The following is a 17,400-nucleotide window of genomic DNA, read 5'->3' on the forward strand; positions in this document are numbered from 1 at the left end:
ATCACTCCTTCGCCTTTCCGCCAATTTCCAATTCAATAACAAACAAAAAATATTTTTTTACAGCTGTTTGAAGCTGGTGGACCAAAACTGAAAGTAAAAGGCTCAAGCGCAAGTCTCCGCCATGGGATGAGGGGAGGGGGATTTGTTTTGAATGGAGCCTAATGCTGTTGCAATTCATCTAGCACTAAGCTGCATTCAAAGCAAATCTCCCTTTGAAACATTATCATTCCACTTTTACTGCAGATATGTTATGAACATTTTCTGAAATTACAATGCAAATATTAAATAGAAAATCCTATGTGTATCACCTTTAAGTTGCTGTATAAAATATCTGACATTGTATTCAAGTTGCTGTATAAAATATCTGACATTGTATTCAAATTTGAACTTTGTTGTGCTTTTAAATGGTTGAATGCACAGTGATAACACATTTAGGTGACAACTAAACCAAAAATCTCACATTGATTTTCCGTTGGAATTTGGTTGTGCTTTTAGATTGTTGATATCATAGTCATAACACATTGGGAATTCAGCAAACTTCTGGCTGTCTTTTTAGTTGGTGAAAATAGGTTGTAATCTCATTGATTAACAAAATGATGTGGGGATAGCATCTCCATTTTGACCCACTCTCTCTCGCTCTCTTCATCAACACCTGAACGGAGGAATGAACTTTGACTTTGACTCAGAGTCAACACATCCCCCCTCATATATACACTACCGTTCAAAAGTTTGGGGTCACTTAGAAATGTCCTTGTTTTTGAAAGAAAAGCACATTTTTTGTCCATTAAAATAACATCAAATTGATACAGTGTAGACATTGTCAATGTTGTAAATGACTATTGTAGCTGGAAATGGCAGATTTTTAATGGAATAACTACAGAGGCGTACAGAGGCCTATTATTAGCAACCATATCTCAGACTGGCCAATAAAAATAAAAGATTAATATGGGCAAAAGAACACAGACACTGGACAGAGGTACTCTGCTGAGAAGACTAGCATCCCGGAGTCGCCTCTTCACTGTTGACGTTGAGATTGGTGTTTTGCGGGTACTACTTAATGAAGCTGCCAGTTGAGGACTTGTGAGGTGTCTGTTTCTCAAACTAGACACTCTAATGTACTTGTCTTCTTGCTCAGTTGTGCACCGGGGCCTCCCACTCCCTTTTCTATTCCCACTCCTCTTTCTAATCTGTTAGAGACAGTAAAGCGCTATTCTGTGAAGGGAGTAGTACACAGCGTTGTACGAGATCTTCAGTTTCTTGGCAATTTCTAGCATGGAATAGCCTTCATTTCTCAGAACAAGAATAAACTGACAAGTTTCAGAGGAAAGATCTTTGTTTCTGGCCATTTTGAGCCTGTAATCGAACCCACGAATGCTGATGCTCCAGAGACTCAACTAGTCTACAGAAGGCCAGTTTTATTGCTTCTTTAATCAGAACAAGTTTTCAGCTGTGCTAACATAATTGCAAAAGGGTTTTCTAATGATCAATTAGCCTTTTAAAATGATAAACTTGGATTAGCTAACACAACGTGCCATTGGAACACAGGAGTGATGGTTGCTGATAATGGGCCTCTACGTCTATGCAGATATTCTATTAAAAAAAATAGCGTTTCCAGCCACAATAGTCCTTTACAACATTAACAATTTCTACACTGTATTTCAGATCAAATTGATGTTATTTTAATGGACAACAAAAAAATTGACATTTCTATTTGACCCCAAACTTTTGAACGGTAGTGTACATACAGGCTCGCTCACTGCTTCCTCTCAGCTACTGCCTGCTATTCATTCCTGTCACCCAGTACGGAGAGGAGAAACAGTGAGAACAGCCATATTCGTTGGTTATCCATTTGTTGGTACACCATCTTTAAGTTCCCCATATTTTGGTTAACCATGTTTTGGTGGACCATCTTTTAGTTCCCCATATTTTGGTTCACCATGTTTTGGTGGACCATCTTCTAGTTCACCATCTATTGGTTCACCATGTTTTGGTGGACCATCTTCTAGTTCACCATCTATTGGTTCACCATGTTTTGGTGGACCATCTTCTAGTTCACCATCTACTGGTTCACCATGTTTTGGTGAACCATCTTCTAGTTCACCATCTATTGGTTCACCATGTTTTGGTGGACCATCTTCTAGTTCACCATCTATTGGTTCACCATGTTTTGGTGGACCATCTTCTAGTTCACCATCTATTGGTTCACCATCTTCTTTAGGTTCTCACAGCTGCACGGCGAAAAAGAAAACACCTCTTACTAGAGTAGCTACTTCAGGGTGCACGTGTCACGCCTTGACTTTCGTTCCTTTTTTATGTCTCTGTTTTAGTTTGGTCAGGGCGTGAGTTGGGGTGGGCATTCTATGTTGTTTTTCTATGTTTTCCATTTCTGTGTTTGGCCTGGTATGGTTCTCAATCAGAAGCAGCTGTCGATCGTTGTTTCTGATTGTGAATCATACTTAGGTAGCCTGTTTTCCCCATTTTGGTTGTCTCTGATTGAGAATCATACTTAGGTAGCCTGTTTTCCCCATTTTGGTCGTGGGTGATTGTTTTCTGTTTTGTGCGTATTCCTTACAGAACTGTTTTGTTTTTGTTCTCGCTCTTTATTATTTTTGTCATTTCAGTGTTCAGTTTATTTTGTTTATAAAAATGAATATTTACCACGCTGCACCTTGGTCCTCTTCTCCTTCACCAGACGAAAACCGTTACAGCACTTCATGATAATACCACTGTTATAAGGTGTTATGCTGTATTATTAGATGCATATTACACATGTCTGTGTCTCCAGACTGTTGGACAAAACGCTCTCTGGGAGAGATCAAGTCGAGGGTCTTGAGAGGGGTTCCAGCTGAAAAGAGTAACTAAAGACATTAAGACATGTCAATATGTGGTCTGCTGCATCATAGTGGGACAGATAATCAGAAAGACCAGTTGATGGTTTATCTGACCCTCACCAAGATGTTTTCTTTGCCCACAGATCTGAGTGACATCATGAACAAAATTCTGGTCATCACCGTGTTCGTAGCACTTCTGCGCCTCAGTAAGTACAGTCGTGGCCAAAAGTTTTGAGAATGACACAAATATTACTTTTCACAAAATCTGCTGTCTCAGTTTGTATGATAGCAATTTGCATATACTCCAGAATGTTATGAAAAGTGATGCGATGAATTGCAATTAATTGCAAAGTCCCTATTTGCCATGCAAATGAACTGAATCCCCAAAAAACATTTCCACTGCATTTCAGCCCTGCCACAAAAGGACCAGCTGACATCAAAATCAAATCAAATTTATTTATATAGCCCTTCGTACATCAGCTGATATCTCAAAGTGCTGTACAGAAACCCAGCCTAAAACCCCAAACAGCAAGCAATGCAGGTGTAGATGCACGGTGGTTAGGAAAAACTCCCTAGAAAGGCCAAAACCTAGGAAGAAACCTAAAGAGGAACCAGGCTATGTGGGGTGGCCAGTCCTCTTCTGGCTGTGCCGGGTAGAGATTATAACAGAACATGGCCAAGATGTTCAAATGTTCATAAATGACCAGCATGGTCGAATAGTAATAAGGCAGAACAGTTGAAACTGGAGCAGCAGCACGGCCAGGTGGACTGGGGACAGCAAGGAGTCATCATGTCAAGTAGTCCTGGGGCATGGTCCTAGGGCTCAGGTCTGGAGCAGCAGCACGGCCAGGTGGACTGGGGACAGCAAGGAGTCATCATGTCAGGTAGTCCTGGGGCATGGTCCTAGGGCTCAGGTCCTCCGAGAGAGAGAAGGAGAGAATTAGAGAACGCACACTTAGATTCACACAGGACACCGAATTGGACAGGAGAAGTACTCCAGATATAACAAACTGACCCCAGCCCCCCGACACATAAACTACTGCAGCATAAATACTGGAGGCTGAGACAGGAGGGGTCAGGAGACACTGTGGCCCCACCCGAGGACACCCCCGGACAGGGCCAAACATCATGTTAGTGACTCTCTCATTAACACAGGTCTGAGTGTTGAGTGTTCAAAATGAGGGTGGTTCTTGGAATCATTGTTCTTCCTCTGTCTATCATTCCTCTGTCTATCATACCTGTAAGAAAACATGTGCCGTCATCATTGCTTTGTACAAAAAGGGCTTCACAGGCAAGGATATTGCCATTAAGATTGCACCTAAATCAACCATTTATTGGATAATCAAGAACTTCAAGGAGAGCGGTTCAATTGTTGTGAAGAAGGCTTCAGGCCGCCCAAGAAAGTCCAGGACCGTCTGCAAGTCCCTCGGTGAGGAGACTGTCACAGCTGTGGGTCCCTACTCTCTATAGGTTCACCTCAGACTGCACACAGAACCTTACCATTATGAATGAAGAAAAGAGCCCTTATGTTTCACCACAGGAAACCCAGTTGGGCAGAAACACAGTAGACCCTATGTGTTTCTTGAGGGGCATGATTTATTTGTGTGAGTCTATTTGACCAGTTTGTTCAGTTCTGTATTACTAGACAAAGTTGTTTAACCTCTTGAAACTCCCCATCCCGGATCCGGGATTGTGACTAAGCCTCAGGCTCATTAGCATAACGCAACGTTAACGATTTCTGAAAATCGCAAATAAAATTAAAATAATGCGTTTGCTCTCAAGCTTAGCCTTTTCTTAACAACACTGTCATCTCAGATTTTCAAAATATGCTTTTGAACCATAGAAATTGACTAATTTGTGTAAGAGTATGCAAAGCTAGCATAGCATTTTGTGTAGCATGTAGCACGCAACATTTTCACAAAAGCCAGATAACCAAATAAATAAAATCATTTACCTTTGAAGAGCTTCTGATGTTTTCAATGAGGAGACTCCCAGCCACATACCAAATGCGCAGTGTTTCCTGAAAGCGTCTGTGTGTAGGAGAAATCGTTCCGTTTTCTACATTGCGCCTGGCTACCGAAACGAACCGAAAATGCAGTCACCTACAACGTGAAACTTTTTCCGGATTAACTACATAATATCGACCGAAACATGGCAAACGTTGTTTGGAATCAATCCTCAAGGTGTTTTTTCACATATCTCTTCATTGACATGCAGTTCGTGGAAGCTTGCTTCTCTCTCTGTGCCCCATGGAAAAATACTGGCAGGTGACTTTTGCGCACCAATTTCGGCGCAGGACACCGGGCGGACACGTGGTAAATGTGGTCTCTTATGGTCAATCTTCCAACGATCTGCCTACAAATACGTCACAATGCTGCAGACACCTTGGGGAAACGACAGAAAGGGCAGACTCATTCCTCTTGCGTTCACAGCCATATAAGGAGATCATGAAAGACAGAGCCTCAAAAATCCTTGTCATTTCCTGGATGCCAAGTCATCTTGGTTTTGCCTGAAGCTCACGTTAAAGGGCACGCACAGAGAAGATATTTGTATTTCTGGACACGTCAGAGTGTTTTCTTTCGAACAGTAGCAATTATATGCATAGTCGAGCATCTTTTTGTGACAAAATATCTTGTTTAAAACGGGAACGTTTTTCTTCCAAAAATGAAATAGCGCCACCATAAGTGTAAGAGGTTAATGTAGGATATGTTCATGCATATCTCCCAGATTTGTATGATGAACATTACAAACCAGTACAGAATAGTACAGAACAGAACAGAACAGTCCAGAACAGAATAGTACAGAACAGTCCAGAACAGAATAGTACATAACAGTCCAGAACAGAACAGAACAGTCCAGAACAGAATAGTCCATAACAGAATAGTCCAGAACTGAACTGAACAGTCCAGAACAGAATAGTACAGTCCAGAACAGAAAAGTCCAGAACCGAACAGAACAGTCCAGAACAGTACAGAAAAGCAGAGTAGAGTACAAAGGAGGTATAGAATGATATGTTTCCTGAACTGGGCAACTGAGTCACACAAGTCCAACACGTTTTCCCCACTACCAGAGAGAAATACAGCATACATACAGTGCGGGTGGTCAATCACAAAGTGCAAATATTACATGTCTGCTGTTGCTGCCCTGTTTCACTGCACCTTCTTGCCAGGTCGCTATGTAGCTGAATATGTTCTTCATAACCTACTTGGCTAAATAAAGGGCCTAAATGAATAATTAAATATATAAGACATATACACCAATTAAAATATGTTTAATGAGTTCGATCTTCAATCTCACTCCCAAAGCTAATTCTGCGCCAAACAGATTGGATAATGATCAAGGGCACAACCATCCCTATTCAACCAATGATCAGTGAGAAGGGATATGGTCAGGAAGTTTTTGCTTTAGTGCTACAGTACATACCAGCCTGTCCCTTCAGTTTATCACCACCACCACCTACCAGAGACCTGGTCATATTGACAGGACACAAAACAACCTGACGTGTGACTGGGAATCAGGTGACTGGTGTTTACACAGCACTAAATTTAGTAAACAAAGAAGGGAAAAAAAGATTTCCATATTAAGGCAAAGTTCAGTATTTCACAACTTAATGTTGAGTTTGTAGTGTCTGTTAAAAGAAAACTGAAGCATGGATTACAGTTTATCCTGGCCCATAAACCCTTTCAGGGTGAGGAAATACTGAACTCCCCCGTTATACCAATCAAGTCTAACACGGGAAATGTAACATTATACTGGAATTGTACAATCATACTTTATTTTAAAATCACTTGACCTCACACACACACAGCCAGGACAGGTTATTAGGAGGATCTAGCTAAAAGATCATGGCAGATTCATCATAATACACCTGAAGATGTGGATGATGCAGTTTAAACAGCCCACAGCTACAGCACTGGGCTTCACATGAGATATTCAGTAATAACAGATCATGCTGCCCCATCATTAACTTCCACTGGTAGTGAGTCATTGACCGATAGTTAACAAGCCCCACTTGGCGAATCTTTGTCTTAGTTTACCATCACCATTTGAGCGCAGTGGGGTCTGTGCTAGCCTGTAGTAACCAGACTGACGGACGTGTCACTGTTGATCTAGACTTAGGACTGTGTGCTTAGGCATGGGAGGGGGTAGGTGGAAGGGGGTGTTGGTAGGGGTTTGTGATATGAACTCTACGGACTTAATAAAGACCAATAAAAGTCAACCAGTCTCCAATCAAAACCAATCAGCAAGCAGGATAACTTGTTCTGTTACATTTCAATACAGCTATCTGGATTGGCAAATACACATATTCCCGACACTAAACTCAAATTATACTAAATAAACGAATGATGAACCTGTTACTGTCATAGCATCTCCATCGTTGACCCTGTCTGCCCTCTCTCTCACTTTCTTTATCACATACACAAACACCTGAACAGTGGGTGTTTATCTCAGAGGAGTGCACTTTGGCTCGGAGAACGACAAGTCAACACATCCCCACTCATATATATACAGGCTCGCTCACCACTGCCTCTCAGCTACTGCCTGCTATTCATTCCTGTCACCCAGTACGGAGAGGAGAAACAGTGAGTACAGCCATGTTCGTTTGGTTCACACATCTGCATGGAGAAAAAGAAAACACCTCTTAGTCATGATAATATCACTGTTATAAGGTGTTGTAGATGGGTATTGGGTGGGTAAGATGGGTATTACACGTCTGTCTCCAGACTATTGGACAAAACACTCCCTGGGAGAGATCAAGTAGAGGGTATTGAGAGGGGTTCCAACTGAACGGAATAACTAAATAAATTATAGCATGTCTATACAGATGTAGGACCTTAATTTGATCACCCTGTTATTACAGGACAACAGGGGCAGATCAGGAAATACAAACTTGTAGTATATTCAAGATTTTAATAGGCTTCTAGAGTTTGCAATTTAACATTTCAGACTTGATTTGCTAACTGAACATGTATCAACCCCCTACAAAAATGGCCATTAATTATAATAATATTATAATGATTATTTCCTGTTTCTCCAGGATTATTTTCCTGCTGTGAGAAACTGGTCAAAGTAAGATCCTGCATCTGTATGTGGTCTGCTGCATCATAGTGAGATACAAACCCAGAAAAATTATAGTTTCATTGTCAATAAAAACATTGCCAACCCCAGAATAGCCTTACCATAGTCATTAGAAACATGTTAAAAGACAAATTTGAGATAAAATGGAAGAGATTAGATGAGCCTGAGTTGAGATGAGGCTAAGAGTAGAGCTGAAAAGGAAGAGGAAATGATGCTGACGAGTGGACAAGTTGATGAATGGTTTGTCTGACCCTCACCAAGATGTTTGCTTTGCACACAGATCTGAGTGACATCATGAACAAGCTTCTGGTCATCACTGTGCTCGTCACTCTTCTGGGCCTCAGTAAGTACACAGTCAAGACCCTGACTGACTAACTAACTGACTAACTGACTAAAATACGGGTGATGTTCCAGGTTGTCTTTTATGCAGTCTCACTGTGCATACCAGAATTGTTTTATCATAATAGCATTTCGCTACACCCACAATAACATCTGCTAATTTTGTGTATGCGACCAACAAAATTTGATTTGATTTGAAACGTTAAACACTCCAGATAAGAGCACCACGAGCAGCAATATTGACTGACTGACAGACTGACCAACCAACCATTTTGACCCTCTAACCCTAACCCTCCCCTTCCAGGTGCTCAGGGCCTCCGTCTGCCTAGGCAAGCTGAGGAGGGTACGCCTGAGGAACCGGTCGCAGATGTTGCTGAGGCTGATGGAGAGCAGGGAACCCTGGAAAAGCTGACCAGCGTCGTCAAGGGCTACTACGACACGTCCATCAGCACCGCCTCTAGCTGGCTGGACAGCATCGATGGCCTGAAGCTGAAGGAGAAGGCCAAGTAAGACACACACACACACAAGAAAGGAACAGCAGGTCAAGATAGCAGGCTGACAGTTTTGTCCATGTGTCTGTGTCCATCAGGAATGCCCTCAGTGACACCACCGTGGCGGCGATGACTTACGCTGGCATCCTGCAGGACCAGGTCTACCACATCTTTTACCAACAGTAAAGACCCTTCCTTGTTTCCCTCTGTGTCCCCAACGTCCTCAAAATGCTTTTGTGAGGAGAGTGTCGCAGCTGTGGGCCCCTACTCTCCCATCCTGGAGCCTCTGATCAGCTTCACCAGACCTCCAACCCTCGGTGACGCCCCCCTGGAGTCTGTGTAGATTGAAATACAGTATTATTTTATGTCAACATTTTACGTTTCAGTCATTTAGCAGACGCTCTTATCCAGAGCGACTTACAATTAGTGCATTCATCTTAAGATAGCTAGGTGGGACGACCACATATCACAGTCGTAGGAAGTACATTTATTTTTACAATAAAGTAGCGATCAGCAAAGTCAGTGAAAGTAGGAAAATACTTTTTTTAAATATTTTTTTTTTAATGTCAACGTATCTTGAAATAAAAACATGCATTTGTAGAAAACCAATAAACCCCATGTGTTTCTTGAGGGGCATTATTCATATTTTTTATTATTTTTTTATTTCACCTTTATTTAACCAGGTAGGCAAGTTGAGAACAAGTTCTCATTTACAATAGTGACCTGGCCAAGATAAAGCAAAGCAGTTGGGCACATACAACGACACAGAGTTACACATGGAGTAAAACAAACATACAGTCAATAATACAGTATCAACAAGTCTATATACGATGTGAGCAAACGAGGTGAGATAAGTGAGGTAAAGGCAAAAAAGGCCATGGTGGCAAAGTAAATACAATATAGCAAGTAAAACACTGGAATGGTAGATTTGCAGTGGAATAATGTGCAAAGTAGAGAAAAATAATGGGGTGCAAAGGAGCAAAATAAATAAATAAATACAGTGGGGAAAGAGGTAGTTGTTTGGGTTCAATTATAGATGGGCTATGTACAGGTGCAGTAATCTGTGAGCTGCTCTGACAGTTGGTGTTTAAAGCTAGTGAGGGAGATAAGTGTTTCCAGTTTCAGAGATTTTTGTAGTTTGTTCCAGACATTGGCAGCAGAGAACTGGAAGGAGAGGAGGCCAAAGGAAGAATTGGTTTTGGGGGTGACCAGAGAGATATACCTGCTGGAGCGCGTGCTACAGGTGGGTGCTGCTATGGTGACCAGTGAGCTGAGATAAGGAAGGACTTTACCTAGCAGGGTCTTGTAGATGACCTGGAGCCAGTGGGTTTGGCGACGAGTATGAAGCGAGGGCCAGCCAACGAGAGCGTACAGGTCGCAATGGTGGGTAGTATATGGGGCTTTGGTGACAAAATGGATTGCACTGTGATAGACTGCATCCAATTTATTGAGTAGGGTATCGGAGGCTATTTTGTAGATCACATCGCCGAAGTCGAGGATTGGTAGGATGATCAGTTTTACAAGGGTATGTTTGGCAGCATGAATGAAGGATGCTTTGTTGCAAAATAGGAAGCCAATTCTAGATTTAACTTTGGATTGGAGATGTTTGATGTGAGTCTGGAAGGAGAGTTTACAGTCTAACCAGACACCTAGGTATTTATAGCTGTCCACATATTCTAAGTCAGAACCGTCCAGAGTAGTGATGTTGGACAGGCGGGCAGGTGCAGGCAGCGATCGGTTGAAGAGCATGCATTTAGTTTTACTTGTATTTAAGAGCAGTTGGAGGCCACAGAAGGAGAGTTGTATGGCATTGAAGCTCGCCTGGAGGGTTGTAAACACAGTGTCCAAAGAAGGGCCAGAAGTATACAGAATGGTGTCGTCTGCGTAGAGGTGGATCAGAGACTCACCAGCAGCAAGAGCGACATCATTGATGTATACAGAGAAGAATCAGAGAAGTAGTTAGTGAACCAGGCGAGGCAATCATTTGAGAAACCAAGGCTGTCGAGTCTGCCGATGAGGATATATATTGTGGCAAACCTCTTCAAGGTTAGGAGCGTTTGTCACAAACTAAGTGGTAAACTGTCACCAAATCACCCAAGAATGAGAGTTCTTTCGAACAGGACAGTACCTGTGTGTTTGTTTCTCCGTCCTGGTCCACCCAGGCCATAGGCGAGGTCAAGGATAGCAGGGTTCGGTACACGAATCGGGTTCTCGGTAGGTCCAGGCCAAACGCCAACAGGTAAGTCCAAAACAGTCCAGCTCATACACGGTAAATCCAGCCAATCACTATTGTCTCTTTCTCTATTGTTCATAGATCCTTCCAGCACTCTCTTCTTCTCTTCCTGGTTTTTCTTGACCCTTTATCTGTGGGTTGGCTCCACCTTCTGAGGGTTCCCCTTGCTTCTGGGACTTGTAGTTTTGGTGGTCGGCCATTTTGTGATCTGTAGTTCTGACAGGGGTGGCCATTTTAGTGATCGGGCAGAGCCCGTTTATTAGTTCTGCTCTCACATATCTGCCATTTACCACTCGACCCCCTTCTTTGCCACACATCTCTCCCCCTAGATACGACCCCCTAGGTCGGGCTACCGCAGCAAAATATGCGTGCATGCGGGATAACCCATCCACGTTTCCCATTTCCTTCCCTGCTCTGTGTTTCAAGTCAAAATGAAACGGTTGGAGACTCAAAAACCACCGCATCACCCAAGCGTTCTTCTCTTTAGCCCTATGCATCCAGGTGAGTGGGGCATGGTCACTGATGAGGGTGAAGTGGCGCCCCAGCAGGTAGTATTTCAGGCTTTCTAGAGCCCACTTTACTGCCAGCGGCTCTTTCTCAACGACTGAGTAGTTGGTTTCCCGTGGTTCCAGCTTCCTGCTTAAAAACAGGATAGGGTGTTCCACCCCTTCTACCTCTTGGGATAGCACTGCTCCCAAGCCGACCTCTGAGGCATCCGTCTGAACCATAAACTCTCTCTCAAAGTCTGGTACCACCAGCACTGGATTACAGCAGAGAGCCTCCTGTAATGTCCTAAATGCTTTGGTGGCCCTTTCATCCCATTTGACCATGTTTGGCCCTCTGGCTCTAGTCATGTCGGTAAGTGGGGCGGCCACTGTGGCATAACTTGGGATGAACTTCCGGTAGTAACCCGTCAGCCCTAGGAAGGCTCGAACCTGCTTCTTATTTACTGGTTTCGGCCATTCTCTAATTGCCTTCACCTTCTTATGTTGGGGTTTGATTAACCCTCTTCCCACAGTGTATCCCAGATACTCTGTTTCCTCTAACCCCACATAACACTTGGCAGGGTTTGCCGTGAGCCCTGCCTTTCTAAGGGCGTCTAACACTGCCTGTACCCGGGGTAAGTGGGATTCCCAATCTGGGCTGTAGATCCCCACGTCATATGCTTTGTGCGGTTTTAGGACTTTGTCCATGAGCCGTTGAAAGGTGGCTGGGGCCCCGTGTAAGCCGAATGGCATGACGGTGTATTGAAACAAACCGTCGGGTGTTGCAAAGGCTGTCTTTTCTTTGGCCCTGGGGGTCAGAGGAATTTGCCAGTACCCTTTTGTCAGATCAAGAGTCGTAATGTACCGAGCATTACCAATTTTCTCCAGTAGTTCATCTACTCGGGGCATGGGGTAGGCATCAAACTTGGAGATTTCATTTACCTTCCGAAAGTCGTTACAGAACCGCAAAGACCCATCGGGCTTGGAGACCATCACAATTGGGCTAGACCACTCACTATGTGACTCTTCGATCACTCCAGCTGTCAACATTTTCTCCGCCTCTGCTCTAATCGCGGCCCGTCGAGCCTCGGGTACCCGATATGGCCTCATACTCACTTTTCTCCCTGGTAGGGAAACGATATCATGAGCCGTAACCTCAGTTCGGCCAGGTACCTCTGAAAACACATCTCTGTTCTTCTGGATCAGGGTCTTTACTTACTGTACTTGTGCTGGGGACAAAGTGGGTGAGATATTTACTTCGGCTGTCTCCTGAGTGTGTGTGGGGTATGTGACCATTAGTGTTTCTCTCTCTCTCCATGATTTTAACAGATTTATGTGATAAATCTGTTCCTGGGGCCGTCGACCTGGCTGTCGGATCCGATAATTGACTTCTCCTATTCTCTCCAGTACTTCAGTATGGTCCTTTCCATGTGGCCAGTAGTTTACACTCTACCGTAGTTTACACTCTACCGTGGGGATCAGCACTAACACCTTATCTCCCGGTTGAAATTCCCTCAGGGTAGCCTGCCGGTTATAAGTGTGCCGCTGGTGCTCCTGTGCTTGTCTCATGTGCTCTCTGACGATGGGCATGACTGTGGCTATCCTGTCTTGCATTGCCGTGACGTGCTCTATGACACTAATATACGGGGTGGATTGGTGCTCCCAGGTTTCCCGGGCGATGTCTAAGATTCCCCGGGGATGCCTCCCATATACCAGCTCAAAGGGAGAAAACCCCAGCGAGGCTTGAGGAACCTCTCTAATGGCAAACATCAGATACGGCAACATGCAATCCCAGTTCTTCCCATCCTTATCGATTACCTTCCTGAGCATTGACTTCAGGGTCCGGTTGAATCTCTCGAAAAGCCCGTCCGTCTGAGGATGGTAAACCGATGTCCTCAACTGTTTCACCTGCCACAGTTTACAAAGGTCCGCCATAATTCGGGACATAAAGGGGGTCCCCTGGTCGGTAAGGATTTCCTTTGGAACCCCTACCCTGGTGAACAAGAGCACTAATTCCTTTGCAATATTCTTGGAAGCCATCGTCCGAAGGGGAATGGCTTCTGGGTAGCGAATGGCATAATCTAGAATGACCAGAATGTATTGGTGCCCTCTGGCGGATTTGGATAGTGGGCCCACTAAATCCATCGCCATCCTCTCAAATGGTGTTTCGATTATGGGGAGTGGCACTAACGGGCTTCTAACAGCTGGTCGGGGAGCTGTTAACTGGCACTCCGGGCACTCTCCACAATGCCGAGCCACTTCAGCTTGAATTCCTGGCCAGTAAAACCTCCTTACAATCCGGTCTCGGGTTTTATCGATTCCAAGGTGTCCACCCAGAATGTGCCCATGAGCTAGTTCCAGTACTGTCCTCCGGTACCGAGTGGGAACCAACAACTGTTCCACCACATCAACCCCTATTTTCGAGACTCTGTACACCAAACCCTTTTTCATGATGAAGTGGGGAAAACTATTAGGCATCATACCAACATTTATGGGAGTACCATCTACGACCTGCACATCTGCTCTGGCTTGCTGCAGGGTTGGATCCTGGTTTTGGGCCGTCCCAAAATTAGTCAAGGAACCTGCCAGGTCTGCGGGTTCTAGATCGTCGTCCTCTGGATTCAGACCGACCCCAGCCCCACTAGTACCGGGCTGTTCGTTATCAGCGAGGTTTGCCATTTCATCCTCCTCCTCCCCTACTAGCACTTGTGATGTTGTCCCCTGGGAGACCTCTTTTCCTGGCTTTGGTTGAAGGCCCCATGCTTCTTCCTGCTTGGTCAGGGTTGTTGGCTTCTCAAATATGCCATTCTTGTGGCCTAACTTCGCAAAGTTAGGAAAGTCTCTACCCAATATTACATCATATGGCATCTTTGGGACCACACCGACCTCATAATCCAGCAGACCGTCCTCTGTTTGTATGCTCACTAAGGCCGTGGGGTACAGACGGGTATCCCCATGAATGCATGTAACACTAATATCCTGTCTTGTATCCAGTTTATGATTCGGCACTAGGCTTGCAACGACCAGGGTTAGCATACTGTCGGAATCCAGCAGTGCTTCAACCTCTTTCCCTTCAACCTTCACCCTGCACATATGTTTGTTTCTTGATCTTTCAAGTACAGTGGTTACAACAGGACATGCATACCGTATATCATCTTCATTTTCACCGAGGTTACATTGCATTGGCTCTTCTTTAATAGGGCAGTAGGCTGCAATATGTCCTGATTGATTACAATTGTAACAGATAATAGGGGTTCGGGGGGGAGACCCCCTCGACACCCAGTCCCGGTTTCCGTTTTTTCCCTTAGTGTCTCGGTCTGATTCTGATTCTTTCCTCATGGCCCCACGCTGCTCTCTTCCCCCTCTATATGCTGGGACAGCCTTACCCTGTCCGCTGGTTTGCCCATGCCTGGGGAACGGGAATCTTTCCTCCTGTGCCTGCTCAGCTGTTCCTGCCATACAATACCGTTCAACTAGGCCCACGAGATGGTCGGCGGAAAGTACCTCATTCTGGCCAACCCATCGTCTCACTTCTTGGGGTAGACCTCGCTGAAACTGGTTGAGTACGATGGTCTCGACGATCTCGGCGGATGACCGGGTCTCTGGTCGCAACCATTTCCGTGCCAGGTGAATCAAGTCGAACATCTGTGTTCGTGGGGGTTGTCCCGGTCGGTAGGACCACTGGTGGAAGCGGTGTGCCCTCACGGTATTGGTCACTCCCAGTCTAGTCAGGATCTCTCCCTTTAGTTTATCGTAATCCTGTGCATCTTTCAACTCCAGGTCGAAATACGCTTTTTGAGCGTCCCCTGCCAGGTATGGTGCCAGAAGCCCTGCCCATTCTTCTTTTGGCCACTTCTCCCTCTCTGCCATCCTTTCGAAGGTGGTAAGATATGCTTCCACATCATCCTGCGCTGTCATTTTTTGAAGAAAATGATTGGCCCTCCTCTGGGTATTTGCAGCTGGTAATTGTGCCCCAATTTGGTCCGCTAGACCCTTTAGGCCTTCTCTTAACTCCCGGGTGTTTCTCTCTTGCTCTTCTCTGAGCAGCTGGTTGGTGCGGTGCTGGACCTGTAACGTGTCCTGATACATTCGCATTGCATCCTGATGAGCTATTTGTTGAGCTCTAGTTGCCTCTTGTTGGGCGGCCGCCGCTTGTAGCAGGGCCTGTATGGCTCCCTCCATACTCATTTTCCTGAGAAACTGTCCTAACCAAACAAAGCCACAAAAAAAACCTGACTCCCCTTTGGAGTGCTAACTGAACATTTTTCTTTTTCTTCTACCTAACCAGTGGTATGGTTAGTCCATGTCCGCATCCTCCACCACGTGTGGCAAACCTCTTCAAGGTTAGGAGCGTTTGTCACAAACTAAGTGGTAAACTGTCACCAAATCACCAAGAATGAGAATGAGAGTTCTTTCGAACAGGACAGTACCTGTGTGTTTGTTTCTCCGTCCTGGTCCACCCAGGCCGTAGGCGAGGTCAAGGATAGCAGGGTTCGGTACACAAATCGGGTTCTCGGTAGGTCCAGGTCCAAACGCCAACAGGTAAGTCCAAAACAGTCCAGCTCATACACGGTAAATCCAGCCAATCACTATTGTCTCTTTCTCTATTGTTCATAGATCCTTCCAGCACTCTCTTCTTCTCTTCCTGGTTTTTCTTGATCCTTTATCTGTGGGTTGGCTCCACCTTCTGAGGGTTCCCCTTGCTTCTGGGACTTGTAGTTTTGGTGGTCGGCCATTTTGTGATCTGAAGTTCTGACAGGGGTGGCCATTTTAGTGATCGGGCAGAGCCCGTTTATTAGTTCTGCCATTTACCACTCGACCCCCTTCTATATATGAGTCAGTACGATCATTGTACTATGTGTTTTATTATCAGACAAAGTTGAGAGAGGTGGGATATGTTCATGCATATCTCCCAAAGGTTTGTGACAATATGGTTGTGTGTACATCATGTCTCAGAGTTTACAATATGGACAATACGGAGTCTCACAATGCCTACTGTACATAACTATCACCTAACACTGAGTCAACTGCCTCTCGTCTGAATATAAGAAGCAGGTCATATAGAGGAAAAAGTAAACACCAATTCCTGTGACTGTTTCTGACAGACAGGTTCTCAACCAGAGCTTGAGTTTCTAAATTAGTGGGAAGAAAGGGTGTCCTCTGAGTTTCTGATCTCAGAAAGGTTCAAAGTGAGCTATTCATGATCCTTTTGAAGCTGCAATGATAACAGACAGAAATAATACATTTGACCTCAAATATGATCATGTTCACTGAAGATGTAAGAGCCTGGAGCTACAAGACCACAGAGAAGAACATCTTGAACTGTTAGTTAATCTCTTCATAGGGTTGTGATACACTAGCAGGGATATGGCCAATCTGATGTAGCCTCAGTCTAAGATTCATTCAAACGGACTCGAAATGTATTCAAACTAAATACCTCAAATCCCTGAGTAGGCTTCTTCTGAGTACCTACGTTTCCCCATCTTGATTTCCCAATTCTCTCACAACTTTATCTGTCTCACGAGGCCACATTGTTACCTTCTCTTAGTAATCAACCCACAGTTAATGAATAGCTTCACTTGATATTACTAAACGAGGGCACTGCACATTGATACAAGGGGTTACATAATGGTAGATCCCACTGAGTACTTTCATCACAGTGAAATATTAACTCTAAATGCTAGGAATTATATGAGAAGCCTTATCGGTCTTGTTTATTTGTTTTTTACCCAATGGTGACAGTAAAAGGACATGGCACCTGTACTACAAAGAACAACACATGTGTCTCATACTAAAGGTGAGACGTGTTTTAAATTAAAGAGCCTTACGTTTTTTGTTCTGTTTGTTTGTTTTTGCTTTGTTGTTTGTTGTTTAAATCATGTAAAAAATATATATACTGTATATTTGTACTTGGGTCAAAAATGGTAAATTGTATGCTCTTA

At 44.3% G+C, this 17,400-nt stretch overlaps 2 protein-coding genes across 3 annotated transcripts in view; both read left to right on the plus strand.

The window, feature by feature from the left end:
• The first annotated feature begins 7,269 nt into the window (after nt 1-7,269).
• Nucleotides 7,270-9,370, plus strand: LOC135521988 (apolipoprotein C-II-like). The gene is made up of 4 exons (XM_064947842.1): nt 7,270-7,414; nt 8,191-8,253; nt 8,554-8,755; nt 8,839-9,370. The coding sequence occupies exons 2-4, from the start codon at nt 8,205-8,207 to the stop codon at nt 8,924-8,926; spliced, it is 339 nt and encodes a 112-aa protein (XP_064803914.1). The 5' UTR covers nt 7,270-7,414; nt 8,191-8,204; the 3' UTR covers nt 8,927-9,370.
• Nucleotides 9,371-9,497: 127 nt separating this feature from the next.
• LOC135521986 (trypsinogen-like protein 3) overlaps nt 9,498-17,400 on the plus strand; it is a 10,063-nt gene continuing 2,160 nt past the window's right edge. The window contains exons 1-2 of one of the 2 annotated variants that reach the window (XM_064947840.1): nt 9,498-9,983; nt 17,201-17,255. In XM_064947840.1, coding sequence (XP_064803912.1) covers nt 17,210-17,255 — 46 coding nt within the window. In that variant the 5' untranslated portion in view covers nt 9,498-9,983; nt 17,201-17,209. The other variant, XM_064947841.1, reaches the window with a different exon arrangement.

The sequence above is a fragment of the Oncorhynchus masou genome, chromosome 30 (genome assembly GCF_036934945.1).
Source record: "Oncorhynchus masou masou isolate Uvic2021 chromosome 30, UVic_Omas_1.1, whole genome shotgun sequence".
NCBI lineage: Eukaryota > Metazoa > Chordata > Actinopteri > Salmoniformes > Salmonidae > Oncorhynchus > Oncorhynchus masou.